General features: G+C 41.2%; 1 protein-coding gene across 1 annotated transcript in view; it reads left to right on the top strand.

The window, feature by feature from the left end:
- Window positions 1-22,360, top strand: part of SPATA16 (spermatogenesis associated 16) — a 320,380-nt gene that overhangs the window by 121,683 nt on the left and 176,337 nt on the right. Inside the window, exon 3 of the mRNA XM_075555593.1 lies at window positions 3,735-3,824. Coding sequence (XP_075411708.1) covers window positions 3,735-3,824 — 90 coding nt within the window. The remainder of the gene's footprint in view (window positions 1-3,734; window positions 3,825-22,360) is intronic.

The raw sequence follows: 22,360 nt of genomic DNA, 5'->3' as shown, positions 1-22,360 counted from the left end.
GCAGAAAAGGTGCAGAAACTTTAACTTATTGCAAACCAAATGAGACATGACAATGTGATATAGCTGTAAAAATTGTACATATAATTTTATTTTTAATCAATAGAAGCAATATTTTTACTGAACTGTGACCTAGACATATACTGTCTTGAATTTATCTGTGATCTGAGGCTCTTTGAGAATTATTACCATGTTGAATGGGTCTGATGGATCTACAGAACCCAATGTATGAAGAATGCTGAATGAAATGGATATACGTAGAGAGAAAATAAAATTAGGAAATTTCATAAGTACTTTCAAATACAAAGACTTGCCACATGGAAAATAGAATAATTATTCTATGTAATACCAGATGAGACCAGAAAACCTAATAATATGAAGTTATGAGCAGTTCCCTTCACCATAAGGAAAGACGTAACAATCAGGGATACAACGGGCCTTACCCAGAGTCTTCTTGTAATGGAGGCATTTACGTGATATTTAGAAGACCATCTGTCAGGATGTGTAGAAGAAATTCTTGATTGAATGAGAAATTTGGATAAATGACTTTCAAGTGTATTCATGATTTTTTTAAAAATACATTATTAAGTCCTCTGAGGGATCTGCGCTTTGCTTCTACGTTCAAGCTACTAAAATTTCCTGGGATGATGTCATCAGTGGGGACACCTAAGCCTTCAGGGTCAAAACAAAAGTCAGCTTGTCACTCACAGAAATCGGAATTGCCAAGGGTTGTGTCTCTCTGTGGTCCGGGCTCCCTGAGCACAGCTTCTGAGTAAGAGGCAAAACAAGCCCAGGTGCCACTCTCACTTTTAGGTTGCATTCAGAGTTTAAGAAATGCAGATTTTCATAATAGGCTATTAGCATGTCTGTTGGGGCTGCAGGCAGAGGAGTGTTGAAGTGTTAGCTGCAAGCTGAGACCTTGCTCTGGTCAAGACTTAGAGCCTCAGGAACCCTAAACAGAGTTGCCAGGGATCCACATGGACTTGATGGCCATGGGAGAGTCCTTTGCTTCAGCGAGAACCACGGTTTCTATCTTCCAAAGCTGTAATAAAAAAAACTGGTGTTTTGCTCCAGAGGGGGACATTATTCTGGATATAGTTGCCAAAAGTGTTCATCATAAAAAAATTTTTTAAAGATAGTACAGAACGAAGGCTACTCCGTGCCTTCTACACAGGACCTGCAGACGTGCAGGAGCGCCGAGGAGCATTGTTTTCATTCTTCCCCAACAGAGAGAACTTTTGTTTACACATGTAAGCGCTATTTGTTATTTTTGTGTCCTTAGAATGTCCACAAAGGAAGTTTATAAGTAATATTTTAGTCTGAGTTCTTTACAGAGGTAAAACCAGCAAGGTTTATATATGTATACTGAGAGAGAAAATTACACCAAGAAAATGATTCAAACAGTTATCAAAGCAGGGAAGTCCAAGTCCAGACAGGTTCAAAGTCTGTGAGTGAGTCAGATGTTGAGCTGGTGGCTTCTGCTGACTTGCACAGTTTGGGGGATTGATGAACCCACGATTGGCAGGAACACCACAGACTGACGGCTTCAGAGGTGTATAAATCCAAGTTCAGATTGCAAATCAGACGGCAGGCCACTGATGGCTTCCGGGATTGGTGGACAATGTGGCGTGCTGCTGTTGAATCAAGACTAGTCGAAAGCAAATGTGTTTCTCTCCAGTGTCCACTTGGAAGCGGTCCACAACCCCAAGGAAACTTCCTTTCAATGGCCATCATGGCCGTGACCTAATCGTCTTACAACTGATTGACTGCTCATAGCAGACCCCATTAGAGTATACATCAAATTTCATTAGCGGTCAAGAGAGATTACTACATGTTAACAGCCAAACCATTGAGAATCCTGTCCCAGCCAATCTGACACAAAACCTAACACACACCGCTTACCCCTTGTAAACTTGGCACCTGCCCATCTCCTCAAACCATAACATGATGCCTAAATAGAGACCATTGTAACATCATAATCGTGCCTAACATCATGCACATAATATGCGTACAACTACACAAGCACCAACCCCATCTTATACTTTATAAGCAAACAAAACAAAAATATCTGATGCGTGCACACAGGAGGAAATGGGCTTCATGGCACCAGTCGTCGATTCTGAGATTGGTTATATGGCTGGAGCTGGTAGTTAGAACTGTGTTCATTTCTCGTACTCTTAGTAACCACCTCAATTGATCATGGCTTTTGTCTGGAACTCCTGATGGGCCTGGAGATTACTAGTCATGTCAGAATGTTCTGTTTCCATCTCCTTATTTCCATAAGCACACTTTTGAGAATGAAGTTATTTTACTGGATATATTTTGTTCTTAAATCCAGAGTTCATGAACAGCATTAAGGAGTTGCATGATTTCACTATTTTAAACAATTCTGTTTGTAGGCATTTTTCTGGATAGCATCCCATCGCTGTCATTTGATTCTCTAAAATCTCTGTGAACCCCTTGAAAAGGATTAGAATTATTGACTTCACCAATGAGCTAATTTCAGAAAAATTCTCATCTCAGTTTGTGAAACCAGGCTCACTGTTTCCCACATCAATAATACTCACTCCACAGTCGGTTGGCATTTGCTACATTTCACACTTGCATTGCTAGTCATCTTTTCATTTAATAAAGATGCCTGAACTGTATCTTCCTGATTCGCCTCATTTCATCAAATGCTTTGAGCAGTGCCCTACCCACAAAAGGCTGCCAGAGAAGTCAAGAAAGGATGCATCTGCCGGTTTATGAAGAAGGCAGGAGGAGGATCACCTGCTCAACGGGGCTTGATTTGAGACCCCAGAGGCCTGATGAGAAGAAAGAGAGAACAATGAAAGAGAAATCCATCACCCACAAGATGAGAGCCACTTCCGTTCCAGCCGACACCATGGATGGGATTTGCTGAAACATCAAGCATGAAGACAATAATAATCATTATTCTATTGGGTAAAGATCATAGAATTCTAGAACTGAAAAAGCCTTATAAAGTTTGGTCCATCCTTATCATTTCAATCAAGAGGTACTAGAGACTCAAAGTGAGTAAGGCACTTGACTAAAAGTAGCAACACTCAAGCTAAGAACGCTTAACCAAATTCCACTACAGTATCTGCCTGGGGTAGACACTAATTGGGTGGGATTCAAATGAGAATGGCCGTCAAATCCCAGTTCCTTCCTTCCTTCCAGCTGAACGTGAACAACCACCAACTTCATCTTTCACTATGGGAGATATGTTGTCTATTACGTGATATTGTTCCCTCTCTGGAGCGGGTTATGAGTTGGGCTGCTAGTAGCTCACAGCAGTTCAAAACTACCACCAAGGGGGAGAGTTGAGGCTTTCTATTCCCGTACAGAGTCCCAGTGGCAGAAACTCCCTGGGCAGTTCTCCCTGCACGATAGGGTCGCTAGGAGTCTACTCAAATATCTGGCAGTGAGTTTGGATTTGGGTTATAGACATAAGCAAAGAAAATATCACCATGACTCTCCTGCAAAATAATGTGGGTCCAAATTCTTTCTAGCCTTTCCCTTACCTGTCAAAAATATCTAGTGCTATAAAAAATATTTTTATTTCGCAAACTTTTAATTGGTTTTCATTAATAATGCTTGTTTGTCTTAACTGACAATGACATAGTTTAACATGTACGCTGCATACAATCGAATGTTTGTGATTTCATGCCTATCCACCTGTGGTAATCATCTTTTGAAAACCTAATAGCATTTGCATATCTTCTATCTTTCAACAGGAGCATTGTTTTAAATCCAGCCTATTTCCGAAATCATCTTCGTCAGGCAGCAGTGTTTAGATGCCTGGAGAGATATTCAGAAGCCGCCAGGTACGTTTGTTACAACTTTTGTGAAGATTTATTTTGAGTTAAATTAGTTTTATTCTCAGCTTTTGGTAATCGCATAATAGAACTCTCCATTTTTCTCATAAAATATGATTTTACCAGAATTATTGTCTTATAAATGTCAAACCAACAATTATTGACTATCTTTTCCTTTAATTAAAGCCACTATTTCTTCACAATTCTTAGCAAAATTCAAAATTTCCAGCCATGAGGTCACTGACAATGATGGGAAAACTTCCCAAGGAGATTAGAAACGAACTTGACCTCTTGCTCTTGAATACGTTCCTGGTCCTTGTGACAGAGACACAGTTCTTCTGCCGCTCTCCCTTTCTTGCATTCTGCAGATGAAATCCCCCCTCATGGCAAGGAAACTAACAGCCTATTTCTAGGGGAGATGAAATCCATTAGGTAACATCATTTCCTTCATCCCTCAAAGGATGTTATTGCTGATTACCTACTTTGTCAGCTCAAGAATTTAACATGAACACTGGGTGTTGTCCAGATGTATTCCAGGCACAGCTTCTGGGGAGAGATTTAGAGTAATAGAAATGGAAGGTCTCCGTTGACTGTAAAACATTTTCAGATAAATGTTTTAATGAAGAAGCCATACATGCCAATAGTAGGATAGCACCATAAAATTGACACCACGATTTGTTACCATAGTATAATTTGTAAGACAAAGTATCTGAAGGAAAGACCCTATACATAGGTGCCAAGAGATTAAAAATTAAAAGCTGACCAAGAATGAATCCTAGAGACCTATTTCTATTTGCATGGGTGGGGAAAGCGGTCGCTGACCAGGATGGAGTGCTACTTCCAGCGGCAGCCAGCTGGACAGAAGGGCTTCTGCTGAGTAGTACTGCTCTAAGAGAGCCTTTTATAGTCTAAAGAAGGCAGGCTCCCAAAGGGGAAGAGGTGGGAGCATTTATACTGTCTGCCTTGTGCTGCATTGCCCTGGCTACTGTTGGGGAAGGGTGCCCTGCTGAGGGGCACAAGGACACATGGGGATTGTCCACTTAGTCGAAGTAGAGTGACTGCTTAGCTGAAGCCCGGCAATTGTTTAACCTTGAGCTGGTGTCTGCACAGGAACTTCAGTGGTTCATTGGGTTACATATTTGGCTGTTAGCTGGAGGGTCTGTGTTTCAAACCTACCAGCTGTTCTCCAAGAAAAGATGAGGTACATAATGTCATTAAAGAGTCACAGCCCTGGAAAACCTAGGAAGCAGTTCTACTCGGTTCTATAGGGTTCCTGTCAAGAGGAATTGACTTGATAGCAGTGGCTTTTGTTTCTCACTAACCTAAAGGCTGGTGCTCACACCCATCTAGCAGTGTTGTGGAAGAAAAGCCTAGTGGTTGATTCTATTGTATAACACATGACCAAACAAAACAAACTCACTGCCATCAACTCGATTTTGACTCATAATGACCAGAGAGGACAAGAGTAGAGCTTCTCTCTGGGATTTCTAAGGCTGTAACTGTTTACAGGAGTAGAAAGCCTACTCTTTCTCCGGCAGAGTAACTATTGGTTTCGAACTGCTGATCTTGCAGTTAGCAGGCCAATGCTTAACCATACTCCACCAGGGCTCCTCCTTTGCACCAAGCGAGCTCACCATGAATCAGAAGCAATTCCATGGCAGTGAGTTGGATCTCTTATTTTTAAAGGTGCCCCCAAGGACTTCCCTGAACTCAATTCAGTGATGTATGTAGAACCCTGGTAGTGTAATGGGTTACAAGATGGGCTGCTAACTGCAAGGTCTGAAGTTCAAACTTACTAGTCTCTCCAAAAGAGAAAGATGAGACTTTCTACTTCCCTAAAGAGCGCATGCTCATCAGCCATCGAAGGATTGTGAAGCATACAATCCAAAATTGAAGGGAGGGATTAGTATCAGAGTCTAAGTCTGAAAACCTGGTTTGCAGAAGGCTACGGATGACAGTGGGATCCCAAGATTCCTTGGTGAAACTATACAGAAATTAAACCTCCTGTGAACTCCCTCTATCCACCATTGGAGAATAGGTCATGAAACGGAGCGCATTGTTGAGTTGAGTTGTGTATAGAAAGTCAAAGGCAGAGGCCCGACTTGAACAGTTAAAACTTGTCATCAGATTCCCCGTAGGATGTGCGTTGGACCTGATTTGGTTTCCAAAATTTTACACATGGGACATTGTATTGTTTTGTTTGGTTTTTGATTGAACATATTAAGGAGTATCTTGGGAGTGTTATGTCATTGGGGGTTACCCTCTTGTAGTTGTGGTATATATTTTTTCATTTGGGGGGGTATGGAAACCAAGACTGATGAACGTATAGAGTCAACAAGTAGTATAAGAATTGGGGCAGGGACCCAGAAGTGACAGCAGGGTGAAGGGTGATGACGTCAAAGAATCCATATAGAAAAAGAATGTTTAGAAACTGATTGTGGTAGCAAATGTACAATTCTGGATGTGATTGAACTACAGAGTGGTTTGATATATATATTAATCCCAATTCAAAATTTTTACAAAGAGTTACAGTCTCAGAAACCCACAGGGCCAGTTCTACTCTGTCTCCCAAAGCCCATAGGAGTTGGGACTGACATGATGGCTGGGTGTGAGGCAGATGCAGAATGCAGAGGTCACTCAAACCACCCTCACTTTGCACTCAAACATCCAATATACTAGCTTCTTTTTTCCTATGCTAATGCTTATTTTAAAAAATCTATCTGATTCTTTCACTCCATTTTCTCTTTTCCAATGTCCTCAATGTAAGTCACATGTGACTGCTAACTTTTATTTTCTTCACTGAATTCCTTCTGCGGCTCACTCTTTTCTTAATTTTGTAAATGAGAAGAAATGTACACATTCATAGGAGCCTTCTTTTGGTCCCACACTTTAAAGGACAGGTTTCCCTAAGGGTCACCAGTAACACCTGAAGCTAATAGGTTCAACATAAACAAATAACAGCTACTTGCATAAAAAGCTCTCCATAAAAGGTGGCTTATTAGTGTGGCCTCTGAATCCAATCAAAATATTAATAGGAAATCACTAGATGCATCCTCAGAACTAAATTGTATGAAAAAGTGTACTGTGGTCAGTTTGCACAGATCCTACACCTCCAATTAAATATTCATACATTATCAATCTCATTTTTTAAATTCCTGGAGTTATAAGCCTTGCCACCTTGGATATTGATAGATATCACAGCTCTTGATTAACTTGCATTTGTGGAGTGTCATGTTACTGGCATTTCATTGCCTGTAACTTAATTGTGCCTATCCTAATTTTTGTATTTAGGGATCATGTTGACTAGATACTCTTGGCTAAGGGTAAAATCAAACCTGTCAATCAAGTCACAACCTGATGACACCTCTGTGATGTCATATAAGAGCAAGACAAAAGGAGATTCTCTCTCTGCCCCTCCAACTCCCTGCCTGCTGGAATTCTATCTGCCTTGAGAAGTGGCCCACTATGGGCCCTTGACCCTGAGAGCTGCCAGTGCCCTACCATGAAACCCCTGACCTGGAACTTCCGGCTTCCCAGGTTACCTTTCCACATCACCAGCAAGGACTATGTGATACTGAAAAGGGACTTACGGACGAGCATCTGATTAATGGACTTTAGTGGGATGGGGCTGGGATGACATTGTGATAAATAATCATTTATTAATATGAAAGTCTTTCGTATACACTTAGGAGTGCCACTAGATTTGTTTTTCCAGAGAACCCCACCCAATGAGTTAATTATCTTAGCAAGTGTTGTGACAGATATTATTTATCAATCCTCAACCAAAGAAAAACTTTTCATTGAGAATTTGTCCGTAACAATTGTGTAAATTGCCACTGATATTCCATTCCTCTTGATGTTGTGTCCAGTTGTGAGATGCAGCCGGTTCATACCAGCTGATCCCGACTTTTCGGGTGAGTTCTGGCCCTTGTCATCTGACTTCTCGCTAAGTTTGGGAGTTGTGGAAATCACAAACTTACCTTCCTTACTCTTTTCAACATTCATCTTGGCAACAGTATATTTTAACCTCCCGTAGTAATGTCAGTTCTATCCATCAGTGTAAAAAATTGGACAGAACTAGGCTTGTGACATTTATTTTTTTATTTCATAAAATTCATTATACTTTTGATGAAATACTACGTTTTGATTCCTTTGGGTTTGCTAGTTCAGTAACCAACCATAGAACATACAGAGAAAAGTTGTCAAACAACCAGAGGGTAGCATGCTGTCATTCGTATGAACTGTGTATTGAGACCCAAATTCCCATGAGTTATAATGAGTGAATTATGCAATCCTCAAAGTGTACCAAATGTGAATACTATTGTTGTGGTTATTATATAATCTGGTGTCAATTTGAGAGGATTACTAGTGAAGAGGTAGAATCTGGTCTGTCAATAAAGATAAAACCAGTGAGGCCTCTGTGTGGGCATGGCCTTCTCCTGAGAATTCGGGGAACTCTGGATTTTCCTCCTTGGAATCAGGAGAGACTCTCTCTGCTGACTTCCTGCAAGACATCCCTGAGGAGAAGCCTCATGGACCTACCCTGATGCAGCCCTGGGTGCTGGAGAGACTGTGTGGAGCCCCCTGTTGCTAAGATACTTATAACACCACTCGATCCAAAGACTTTCTACCCACTGGCCTGTGGTTGTCCTGCATTCAGTGTCATTGCGTGTGTTTCGTGAATTCGAAGAGGACTTTATAGATTGGGATCAGACATATGGGCTAATATCAGACTTATGGACTTGATCTGGACCGGGCTTGGATGTTTTCACAATGTTCAATTTCTCTTGTATATACATCTCCTTCTTATACACATGTGAGTTTCTATGGATTTGTTTCTCTAGTCCACCCAGACTAGCACAATTGTAATGACAATTGTTTTAAGTTCATGGGAAGTGGAAAGGGACTTTCCAAGATGAGCATAATATGTTCAGAGAAGTGAATATATCTAATATCTCATACAGAATAACTGTTGTCTAATTGGGATCCTACTCCTGCGGTCAGAAGATGGTTATCAGAAAAATCACACAGCCGATGATGCTCAGATGCAATCTAAGAAAATTGCAAGTGAGGATGCCAAGCAAGAAGCACTAGAGAAATGTCCTAAATAACAGTTTCATTGGTTTTTGTCAGCTATTATTTAATATTTTTTCATTTATATTTTAAAACTCTTTCTTATAAGAATGGTGTTTGTGTACCTCGTTTATTGTTCTTATTGAAGTCTTAGCTGTCTGAAAGAATAAGCCATCTTTGAGTATATTGTTTTTTATAATTGGAAAGCTGCCACTAGGGTAGTGAACCAGTTGAATCCCACCGCTATGCATACTGCTGTTGTAAAATAGAGGAGTCCTAGGGGTGCGGTGGATCAGGGGTTCAGCTGTTAAGGTTTTAACCTAACTACATGTGTTAGTCTGGGTGGACTAGATAAACAAATCCATGGACCCACATATGTGGATAAGAAAGAGGTTTATATACAACAGAAATTGAACATTGAGAAAACATCCCAGCCCAGTCCAGATCAAGTCCATAAGTCCGTTATTAGCCCATATGTCTGATACCAATCTATAAAGTACTCTTCAGACCCATGAAACACATGCAATGATACCGAATGTAGAAGATCATAGGCCAGTGGATAGAAAGTCTTTGGATCCAGTGTCATTGGAAACATCTCAGCACTGGCAGAGGTCTCTGCATCAGGGTGGGTCCATGTGTCTTGTCAGCTGCTATGTCTCCCAGGGTATGAGCAGAGAGAGACAATATCTCCCACCTCCAAGGAGAAAGTACCAGATTTCCCAGAATTCTCAGGAGAAGGTCATGCCCACATAGAAGCCCCATTGGCTCTGATCCAAATGACAGACTAGACTCCACCCCTTCATTCATAATCCCCTCAAATGGACAATTCTATAAGTACCACACTACATCTGCCAGAATCAGCTTCACAGTGCGCTCTGTCTTGACTGCTGCTTTCATTGGTTTTGACTGGGAGTCCACGTAAAATGAAATTCTTGACGATGTCGATCTTTTCTCTGTGGATCATGATGTTGTCGCTATCACTTCAGGGTTGTCAGTAAAATGTCTCGGCTGCTATCTTATCTAAGCTAGATGATCTAAAAGCAGCCCCTGTAAATTGGAAAAGTGAATGCTTTCTGGGAGACCCCAGGGGGACATAATTGTAAAACGCTTGATTACTAACTGAAAGGTTGGACTTTGGAGCCCACCCTGAAGTGCCTCAGAAAGAAGACCTTGCAATCCGCTTCTGAAAACACAGCCATTGAAGATCCTGTGTGGCGTGGTGTTACTCCGACACAGTGGACTCACCATGAATTGGAATTGACTAGGCAGCAAAAGGGTTGGTTAAAATGTTCTTTGCTTACCCATCTCTACCAAGGTGAGTAGGCCAGGCAAGACTCAGGACACCCTCATAAATGGATGGACATTCGACCAAAGGGAAGAAAGTAGAGGACTCTCCCTGTGGCTAAATGGAAGATGTAATTTGGTTTTACAGTGGGCCAAAATACAAACAAACGAAGCCCATGAGTGTGAAGTCAATTCTGACTTGCGGCGACCCCATAGAACAGAGTAGAACTGCTGAGTAAGGTTTTCAAGGTTGTAAATGTTTCCTGAAGCAGACTGCCACCCACGCTTAAGCTGAAGAGACATACCTGCATACATAGGACAAAAAATCGATGACTGCACAAAAACTTTAATGAAAAACCATACTGTGCAAGAAGAAAACAGAATATCAGAGAAGCGAATGCAACAAGGCCTCTTAATCAACCACTGATGGAGAATCAGCAGTGTGTTTCTGCATAAACGCACTGAGCCGGGGATGCTAGAAGAGGCCCTTGGAAACCTGGTCAGATGACATACGAACAAGGAGAGCCATAATCCAAAGGGTGTTGACTGAACTAGGTTGAACTTGAAACCATTAATTAGGGTGTGCACATAGCTCATCTTTGTAAATGGACCTTTTTGATAGTGAAAGGGAACCATCCAGGCAAGTTGCCAGTGGCCAGGTTTCCCCTGATGCACTAGACAGGCGGTGACCTTACCACTAGCTTTCCCAAAGGGAGGAGTCCCTACTCAATCGCAGCTCATGTTGTGATGCAGGAATGCAAGTTCCTGGTGCCATTATCTTGACTCTTCAAGAGATAAAACAAATGCACAACTTTCCAGGAAAGTTCTTGGCTTTGGAATGTTGGCAATTAATTCCATTTTTCAAAAACATATTATTATCCTTAAAATACTGAAGCAGTTTCATTCATAAAAATGTAATTCCCTGAAATATCAATTTTCAAAATGACCAATTTATCTAATTCACCAAATATTGAATTTACTAGAAGTCTATTCTAAGAAATAGCCTTAGATTATACATTCAACTAATATGAGTATGTGAACGCAGATTTCACTAACATATTCAGTGAGAATATTTTAAAATTATAAAATATTTTCCCATTTTCAAAAATTAAAGTCATAAAAAGATGTAATCTTTTTAATGAAAACCTGTGTATATGCCTATTACTCTACTGTTCTTGACTGTGTTCTATGGATAATTCTTCCCATAAATGCGATCAATGTTTTCATTAGAAAGTGTTATGGTTTATAGTAATTTTTTTTATATTTGTGAATTCCCTTCCTGCTATTAGTAGTTTAACATTTTAAGCATTCAGTTTTGCCGAGTGAGCAAATTTACTTGTCTAACAAAACTTATTTTCCAATATGTATAAATTTTACAGCAACTTTTATCTCATAACATGATTTTAACAGCCTTTATGATCTCATGTGAACATTTCAAATAATATTTAATTTTCTTCTACTCTAGTTGAAAAGCTAGAGCAAACTAGGGCAGGGAAAATGGCCAGTGATGTGACCCCCAGAGAGGGGGAGACCAACAGCTAGGAGAGAGAGGCCCCAGGATCCTGGAGTTCTAGTTCTTACAAATCTCTCTATAAGTGTTATCAGTTTTCTCATGAATGAGTAAATGAAATTGACTCAGCTCATGATAAAGAGGCATGGGAGCCACATCTGACCTCCTCTGAAAGAGAATCCAATTCCATAGCTGTTCCAGGATGATTCTATCAAGAAGAGATCAGGTATTCCTCCACCCTCCATCCTTCTTTGTTCTAGTCTGACACCATTCGTTTATCCATCCCTCCCATGGCACTCCTCAGAGTTGGATCATTGGGCCAGGTGACCACAGAGACGGCTGGCGATTATGAAGGTTTATTGGAGAAGTTAACAAGGTAGGATCAGAAAGCATTTATAAGTCATTTTGTCTGCAATCATGTCTCTTCTCAACCATGCCATCAGGCATGTCTCTGCCTGGTCCTGAACTTTCCAGCCATATGACGCCTTGGCCTTTCCCTCGCTCGGGCAAGTGGTATTGAGCTCCAGCAGCCTTGGTGAAGACACAAAGGGTACTCATCTCAGCAGGCCAGCTCCTACTCCAAAGCACTCAACTTCACTCATTCCCTGGGCCAGAAAGCCTGCCTCTGCTGCACATCCTCCATGCTGGTCTTTGCTCTGTCTCGGTGCCAGGGCTTCTGGTGCGTCTGCTGCTCTGACACTCCAGACAGGGATCTCTCAAGCACTCCACTCGTGGCCTTTCCTTCTTCACGGTCTGCTTCTGAGATGGCTCACCTTTACACCCGAGGAAATGGCAAAACAGACTAATCCCGGAATTTGAGTCCTCCAAATCTCATTTGCATGATCTCACCTAGTCGTTCCTTGGACGTGACAAAGACTATGGATCGAAGTGCCAAACCAAGTCCTTTCACTTTGTGCCAGGTTGCTACAGCTTGAACTGTGTCCCCCTTCCCCCGAAAATAGATTAAAGTCCTAACTGCTGGTCCCTGGAAACTGACTCTCTGGAAGTGAAAAACATTTTTTTAATGTTTAAGCCATTTGCTGTACAATGGATTCCAACTTAAGATCCCCCATGTGTTTCAGAGTTGTGCTACTTTCCAAAGAGTCTCCAATGGCTGGGATGTTTCCCAAATAGCGTTTCAGACGTTTCCTTCTGAAGACTTCAGGGTGGATGCAAACCACATCTTTCAGTTGGTAGAGCTCTTAACTCATTTGCATGCCCCTGATACAAGAGAGTAACACCCTCATAATAAAAGAGAATAAAAGGCCCAGAGAAAGAGATCCCGAGAGAATACCATGTGCCCCTGCAGCTCGCAGCCAAAGAATGCATGAGCTACGAAAAACTGGAAGAGGAAAGACAATCCCTCCCTTGGAGGCCCCAGCGTATGGCCCTGCTCACACCCTGAATTCAGGTTTCCAGCCAGGACTAGGATGCAATCGACTTCTGTCATTTTAAGTCGCCTGCGTGTGGTACCACCACTTGTCTGTCAATGGCCGCTGTGTGCTGTGTGTTGCTGAATTGCACCCTAATTCAAATACCAGCAAGGCCCCCAAAATGGGAAAGTCTCAGCAGCAGAGTTCCAGGACTACAAACAGACACAGGGAGGAAGACACAGACCTCTTTAAACTTTTAAACTTTTGAAGAGCTGCCGCACAAGAAATCTCAGGTACTGAAAAGCCCGGCTGTTACTTTGAGGATGAAGGTGTGCCTGAGCCAACCCAGGGTGTTTTCGATCGCCTCAACTGCCTATGAAAGTGGATCACTGAATTAGATCAAAGAAGAATGGGTGTATCTGAATGATGGTTATGACAAAAAATATTGAAAGTACCGTGGACTGCCTAAACAACAAGCAAATCTGCCATGGAAGAAGTACAAGCAGAATGCTCCTTAGAAGCAAGGATGGCGAGACTGAGACTCACATACTTTGGACCTAGTATCAGGAGACACCAGTCCCTGAGGGGAAAAGGTATCAGCCTTGGGAAAAGAAAGGAACTGCAAAGTCAAGGAAGGCCCTCAATAAGATGGACTGACACAGTGGCTAGAGCAATGGGCTCCAACATACGAACAATTGGGGGGAGGGCGCAGGACCCGCAGGCGGTGTTCTATGCTGTTGGACATAGGGTGGCTATGAGCCAAAATTGACTCCACAACACCTTACAACAACGCTGTCTTCCTTTGTTCCAGCAACTGTAGAAAATGAATACATAAATGCATGACGGAGCTGTATTGTATTGTACTTGTCATTCAGCAAATCCACCATTTAATACTTTGACCTAGAGGCCGTAGGAGGTTATGAGACCCAGCATCAGATTCGATCTCTGGAGCAAATGAATAACTTTCCCGGCTCTAACTGAATAACCGAAATTTAACCCCTCAGGAGAAGAAGCCAGGCTTCTCTCAAACAAAAGAGAATTCCTTCCCATTTTGAATTTACGCTATGCCAAGTGGAAGAAGATTTTAGTCTAAATACTTCAACATTTTACAGAGTTCCAAAACTTTAGTTAATCCTCAAGCGCACTCCCCCCCCAAAAAAAGTGGGTCAGTTCTTCCTTTAATTTTGTAATAATACTTCATATGGACTATACACAATTACACAAGAAGTAAATTAAATAAATAAAATGTTTGGTCTGCAGTGATCATACCTTCACCCTTTTACAAACGATGCACTAAATGTCACTCTGAATTTCAGAGTTGTTTTTTATCGCATGTGTTGTTTAGGACAGAAAAACAGATTAGAAAAAAAATGACACTGGGTTGTATCCATCTGCTTGTTGCTACCTTAAGGATCTTCTCCCTCAAAGTTAATCCACATCTTTGACGCTTGCTCTCTTGGCTTCTGGAAGTGTCTCTTTGCTTATTCTGATCTTGCCAGGTCGCCTATCTGCCACTCATTTTCTTCCTTGCTTCCAGTTTCCCCTTTCTTTGCTTGATGCTTCCTTCCTAGCTGTTTCGTTTCCGATTCTGCCTCAGAATTTGTCCCAGCAGTGTTTTGGCATAATTGCCACAGTGAGACGCCCCCCCCCACGCCCTCCAGCCTCATAGTAACCCATTCTCAGTGCATGTCTTCTCCCCCCTCTGTAAGCCTTTGGCCACTCTGTGGTGATTCGTATTGCTTTCACTGGGATCAGTGATTACAGTTGCTTTCTATTCCTTATTTGTTTTCTATTTGCTGATAAATATTTACATTTTCTGAAACGCTGCTCTCTGGGCGAGAGTACAATGAAAACTTAAGATAACTTCCTTAAAAGAAAAAAAAGGATTATTTTACGGTTAAATAATTATTCATGCTGAAGATATGACACGAGTTTGGACATTTAATGAGAACTAATATAAACAAAACCTAGGCTCTAATTTTTTTAAACGTTTTATTAGGGGCTCATACAACTCTTATCACAGTCCATACATATACATACATCAATTATATAAAGCACATCTGTACATTCTTTGCCCTAATCATTTTCTTTTCTTTCTTTTTTTTTCCCTTTTCTTTTTTACATTTTATTAGGGACTCATACAACTCTTATCACAATCCATACATATACATACATCAATTGTATAAAGCACATCCATACATTCCCCGCCCCAATCATTCTCAAAGCATTTGCTCTCCACTTAAGCCCTCTGCATCAGGTCCTCTTTTTTTTTCCCCTCCCTCCCCGCTTCCCCCTCCCTCATGTGCCCTTTATAATTTATACATCGTTATTTTGTCATATCTTGCTCTATCCGGAGTCTCCCTTCCCCTCCTTCTCTGTCGTCCCTCTCCCAGGGAGGAGGTCACATGTGGATCCCTGTAATCAGTTCCCCCTTTCCAACCTACTCACCCTACACTCTCCCAGCATCGCCCCTCACACCCTTGGTCCTGAAGGTATCATCCACCCTGGATTCCCTGTGCCTCCAGCCCCCATATGCACCAGTGTACAACCTCTGCCCTATCCAGTCCTGCAAGGTAGAATTCGGATCATGGTAGTTTGGGGGAGGAAGCATCCAGGATCTGGGGGAAAGCTGTGTTCTTCATCGGTACTACCTCGCACCCTGACTGACCCATCTCCTCTCCTAAGCCCCTCTATGAGGGGATCTCCAGTGACCGACACTTGGGCCTTGGGTCTCCACTCTGCACTTCCCCCTTCATTCAATGTGGTGTATATATAAATATAAACATATATATATACACATACACAAACACACATATTCTTTTTTTTTTTTTTTGCATGATGCCTTATACCTGGTCCCTTTGGCACCTCGTGATCGCACTGGCTGGTGTGCTTCTTCCATGTGGGCTTTTTTGCTTCTGAGCTAGATGGCCGCTTGTTTATCTTCAAGCCTAGGCTCTAATTTATTTCAAGGTTATATCAGGATTCAAAGAGTTTTGGCAGGCAGATATTCTTTGGGCTGCAAGCTGCATGGTCAGCAGTTTGAAACCCCCAGCAGCTGCATGGAAGCAAGACTGTGCTTTTTACTCTGGCAAACAGGTACAGTCTCAGAAACCCACAGGGGGTCGCTGTGAGTCAGCATTGAACACACGATGCTTTAAGATGCGTTAAGACATAGCTCCCCTTACTGACCACCCAGACAGTGGAAGATAGAGGTGGGAGTAAGTTGTTTTGGCTTCAGTGTGTTTTTGTGCTTTAGGGGGTTTTGTTTGTTTGGGTTTATTATTTTGCTTGTGTAAGCTGATCCTGCTAAAATAGCACATATATAAATCGCAGTCTGTCAAAAGGAACTAGTGATCCAACATTAATGGAAGTGCCCTGACATGGTGGAACATGAAACAGTGGTTTTGCTGTAGATGGGCCATCACTCAGGAGGGGCTCCACAGAGCCAACACAAAGGAAGGGTTATGGCATTGGGGACACAGGAAACTTGATGATCTTAAATTAAATTATTGTGTATTTTTGGAAGTTTAGTTTAATTTGATCCCTATTTTATGGAAAGCATAGAATTCATTCATTCACCAGGAAAGATGCTAGAAATGCATCACAAGTCTTGTTTTTTTGTTGTTTGTTTGTTGGGGTTTGGGTTTTTTTTGCCTTTTTTTTAAAAGTAAGTCCTCACTTATGCCTCCAATAGGTTAAGTGAAGCCTGTAGCATACTTTTTATACTTAACCTGGCTATCTGCTTGAAGGGCTTTTTTTGTCTTTCTCATTAATGAAGACATTTTGCCATTGCCAAAACAGCCTTAGTGTGTTCTGACATGGGTCCGTATATATAAACATAGTTACGTGTTGGAAGAGAGGAATGATAATTCCACCAGTAAGTGGCTTTCCTTTTCTCTAAACATGACAAAGCATTAGGTAATCTATGAATAATTTTAAAAATTGGCTTTGGGGTATATGATTTTTAACTCATAATGAAAGCTTATTAATTAATGTATTAATTAACTTTCCATGACTTAGATCAAATGTCTGACTATAAGACCTTATCTCTCACCTGATTTTTAGTTATTTCATGGCAATGTGATGTTGGCGTTTTCAAGGGGAAAATGTGAAGGATACTGTGATAGTTAAGGTTTATTGTGCCAACCTGGCCAATGAAGACGTGGGATTAATTGAAGGGTGGCGAGAGAAATGGCTTGGTGAGCCTCGCCTTTCTGGTCTCTTGTTCTCTGATGGTTAGACATCCTCAGAGATGAGGAGATGCCCCATGGACCTATCCTGATGCAGCCCTGGGGGCCAGAGAAGCCACGTAGAGACCCCTGCCAGCGCCGAGTGGCTTACACGCTCACTGACTGATTCGGCTTTCCTCCTTCATTCAGCATCATTGCGTGTGTTTTGGCCAATGTCAGACTTGTGGACTTGGACTAGACTGAGTTGGGATGCTTAGTGAACAATTGCCCTTAATATAAAACTTTCTCTTCTAAAATATGAGTGTTTATGAATTTTTGTTTCTCTAGTCTACCTAGACTAACACAGCTACAGTACAGTGAAGTATCGCTATCTTCAATCCCGTGGGAGAAAGACGAGTATTTCTGCTCCCATAAAGATGTATGGCGTTAGCAACCAGCAGGAGCAGTTCTACTCTGTCCTATAGGCTCTCCATGAGTGGGGCCTGACTCAATGACAATGGGTTTGGGTTTTGAGTTTTGTGTTTTAATGACTTAAAAATTGAAGACTTCTGAATGTCTAATCTTATAACAAAAATATATGAATTTTAAGGCTGTAGGGACAGCACGTGGCCAAGAAAGAATTCCATCAAGCTAACAATGTTCTTTGGACATTTTCCAAATTATAATTAGAGTCTTGCAAGGATGACACACACTCGTAGATGAGTATACATATATTCACCATCATCCAACAGTGATGTTTATCATGATCATTATTTTTGTGCTTTTGCAATGCTGAATGAAATGCTATGGGTTTGCAACGCAGCTATGATTTTCTAAAATAATGGAGAAATGCAAAACGTTGTGAAGATCAGAAAATATGGGTCCAGGAAACTGTGGTAGAGTATAGAGTAACGTGATTTTCTCTCCTGTGACTTCAACCTGTATCTTCAGAAGTGACATGAGGGCAATGATGATGGTATACCAGAACCCAGAGAGCCCAGAAAAAGAGACTGTCTTCCCCCATCCTCCTCCTCCCTCTCCGTATGTCCACCTAGTTCCCTATTTCCTACAACAGTGAAATAGAGAGAAACAGTGAGATTTAGAAATGGTTAACCCAAGGATCTAAAATTGACTTTTTGAATGTTCTGTTCTAGTTTCTAATCGCTACATGTTGCCAAGTGAATTAGAAGTTGGTCTACAGGTGGTAGAACTATGATAAATGGATAAAAACCTCCGTGATTTTTTAATCTACAAATTGGAGACTATAATAGCATCTATTCCACACAGGTTATTATGAGTATTAAATGAGACAATTTATGTAAAACACTTAGCATGGCACTTGGCACATCATAAACTCTCAATAAAAAATGAGCTATTATCATTGTTTTTGTTGTTGTTAACAATTAGAGCTCTTTAAAGACAGATGAAACTGCCCCGGGAGACAATGGATTTCTCAGCATTGAAGCTAAAATATATTGAGCAATCACTTTGCTGGGGTGTTGGGAGGAGTCATGATTGCAATATGAGACTATAAGATTCTGTCTCACTCTGTGCTTTGAAGGCTCTGTGTTAAGTTAGCTGTTTAAGAGACAAGATTCTGCCTGTCTGATTACATTGAAAATGGGTTTTGCACCAATACAATGAGTCACAAATATTAGCATTTTGTTTTAGGCAGTTATATTTCAATTATTCCTAAAGAGAGAGTATAGAGACCTTCAATAATATGGATGACCAGGGAGAACTTCAAATTAGAAAGAGAAAAATAAATGATCCCATCACCAGATCTCTAGCCCTAGTTCTCTCTCCTTCCCTTCTGGTCAAAAATAGTAGCATCCTGACAAAAGCCAAGGTTGAAAATCTTAAAGTCACATTACCAGACGTATTTGGTCTTAAAAAAAAAAAAAAACATACTGACATAACAGTCCATTACACTAGTCTGCTCCTAAATTAATCTTGATGCCTCTAGTTGAGAAGATTGTGCATAATTCAGTGATTCTGTTTCTAGTGTATCTGGTAAAGCAGAATCCCCTATGCGAAAGAATTATAGTCAAGTCACAGAGACCGGTGTTCTACTCTCAGCATTACAAATTACTAGCTATATGGGAATTTGGGCAAGTTAATTAAACGCTGTGAGTTACAATTTCCTCGACCATAAAGTGGAGATAATACTACTGTTTGACAAAGCAATCACAAGGATTAACTGAAACCAGGAGCATCAGAAACGTAACTCAGCCTCTGGCACGGAGTAAGCCATAGGAAGCCAGATGGTTGCTGTCAGTGGTGGTGTTGGCGTTACAAGGTTTGAAGAATGGTATTTAAAACCCTAATGCATTCTATTCATTTGCTCTGAATTAATTAGTGTATTTCATTTCTGTCGCGCAAAGCATTTTTTATAAGCAGCTTCACAGTTGCTTCTTTTTCAGAAATGCCTCGCCTAATCTTGACCGATGCTCTTCAATACGAAGTGTAGAAAATGTGAAATCAGTTACAAACCAGGCTAGTACATGTTCTGATTAGGAAATCTCACTTTTGTCATAGCCCATTGGATCCAGACTGGCTTTTGCCCCACCATTTTGTGCTATAAGCATTTCTACTGGTTCTCTCAGTGCGGGTATTATTTTTAAAGGAAACATTTATGTGAGGATCTTCCAGTCAGTTGTTGGTTAGGTGCCAGAATGTGGTAGTTACATAATCTGGTGTCAATTTGAGGTTGAAGGGGTGGAGTCTAGCCTGTCAATCAGAATGTAGCCAATGAGGCCTCTGTGTGGGCATGGCCTTCTACTGAGGATTCGGGGAACTCCTGTATTTCCTTCTCCAAGGTGGGAGACTCTCCCTCTCAGCTCACCCCCTGTGAGACATTTCTGAAGCCACATGTAGATACCCTGAAGCAATCAGAGTTTTGGAGCTGAAGGAACCACGTAGAGACCCCTGCCAGCGCTGAGATGCTTACAGTGCCACTGGATCCAGAAGACTTCCAACACACTGGCCTGTGATCTTCCTGCATTCAGCATCATTGTATGGGTTTCTTGAGTCTGAAGAGGACTTTATAGATTGGCATCAGATATTTGGGTTAATATCAGACTTATGGACTTGATCTGGACTGGGCTGGGATATTTTCTCAGTAGTCAATTGCTCTTGTATATACAGCTCATTCTTATTCACATAGAAATGTCTGTGAATCTGTTTCTCTAGTCAACCCAGACTAACACACAGTGCTAGTCTCCCTTTCTGCACACACATGTTCTGTTTAAATGCAGTCACTAGGCTACATAGCTCCTGAATAAACAATGGCACCCATGCTTTCTAATCCCCACCCCCCTCCAACTTACATGATATTATCCAAGCAGTTTGGGTTTTGTTTTTTTCATAACTTTTTCACACAAGAGTCAAGCAGAAATACCACCAAGACCAAAAAGTTGAACAAGGGAGTAACAAAGTCAATAAAATGTCAGCATACAATTCAGAAAATTAAATTTCTATCTATAAATTCATTGGTATTAATGTTAGATATCATTGAATTGGTTCCGACTCATAGCAACTCTATGTACAACCAATGGAAACTCCTCCCTGTCCTGCACCATCCCACACTTGTCCTTATGTTTGTGTCAAGCCATCTTGGTGGGAACCTTCCTCTTTTTGGCTGTCCCTTTTCTTTATCAAGCATGATGTCTTTCTTCAGAGACTGGTCCCAAGTACATGTGATAAAGTCTTGACATCCTTGCCTCTGAAGAGCATTCTGGCTATATTTCTTCCAAGACAGATTTATTTATTCTTTGGGAAGACCATGGCACTTTTGATTTTCTTCTCCAGCACCATAATTCAAATGCATCGATTCTTCTTCGTTCGTCCTTATCCAGTGTTCAACTGTCACATGGGTATCAGGCCATTGAAAATACCATTGCTTGGGACAGGCACACCTTAGTCCTCAAGTAACATCCTGGCTATCAACACCATAGAGAAGTCTTGTGCAGAAGATGTATCTAAACCAATGTGCCATTTGATCTCTTGACTGCTGGTTCCATGAGCATTAGTTGTGGATCCAAGCAAGATAGAATCCTTAACAACTCCATGATGTTCTGGATTAATATCATGATGTTACCTATTGGTCCAGTGGTGAGAATTTTGGTCTTCCTTACATTGAATTGCAGTCTATACTGCAGGCTGCAGTCCTTGGTCTTCATCAGCAAGTGCTTCAAGTCTCCTTCACATTCAGCAAGCAGCATCATGTCATCTGCATATCATGTGTTGTTCACAAGTCTTCCCCAAATCCTGGTGCCGCATTCTTTTTCAGATAACCCAGCTTCTCTAATTATTTGCTCAGCACACAGAATGAATAAGTACAGTGATGGGGTATAATCCTGCTACACAGTTTTCCTAACTTTAAATCATGCAGTCTGCCCTTGTTCAGTTAGTACAGCTGACTCTTGATCCATTTACAAGTTCCACAAGAGCACAATGAAATGTTCTGGAATTCCCATTCTTCTCATTTTCATAGTTTGTTATGGGCCACACAGTTGGATGGCTTGGCATAGTCAATAAAACACAAGTAAACATCTTCCTGCTATTCTCTGCTTTGAGCCATCTGACACAGCAATGATATCTCTTCTTCCACCCCCTCTTCTGAGTCCTACTTGAATCTATGGCAGCTATCTGTCAATGGTACTACTGCAACTATTGTTGGGTGATCGTCAGAAAATTTAGCTAGCATTTGGTAGTAATACTTTTGTTCTATAATTTGAGCATTCTGTTGGGTCACTTTTCCTTAGAAAGGGTACATATATGGATCTCTTCATGTCAATTGGCCAAGGAGCTGTCTTCCAAGTTTCCTGGCATAGACAGTGAGTGTGCCCAGGGCTTCATCATCAGTATATCGGTATTCCATCAATTCCTACAGCCTTGTGTTTTCCTAATGCTTTCAGTGCAGCTTGAACTTCTTCCTTAAGTGCCATTGGTCCTTGCTTATATGATACCTCCTGAAATGATGGAATGGTGACTCATTCTTTTGGGTATGGTGACTATATTCTTTCTATCTTCTCTTAATGCTTTCTGCATTATTCAATATTTTCCCCTTAGAACCTTTAAAGATTGCAATTCAAAGCTTGGTGTGGTAGGCTGTATTGACTAGAGAAACAAATC

Source organism: Tenrec ecaudatus, chromosome 8, assembly GCF_050624435.1.
Source record: "Tenrec ecaudatus isolate mTenEca1 chromosome 8, mTenEca1.hap1, whole genome shotgun sequence".
In the NCBI taxonomy this organism is placed as follows: domain Eukaryota; kingdom Metazoa; phylum Chordata; class Mammalia; order Afrosoricida; family Tenrecidae; genus Tenrec; species Tenrec ecaudatus.
The sequence above is the reverse complement of the archived record's forward strand: the minus strand, read 5'-3'. Positions and strand labels throughout refer to the sequence as shown.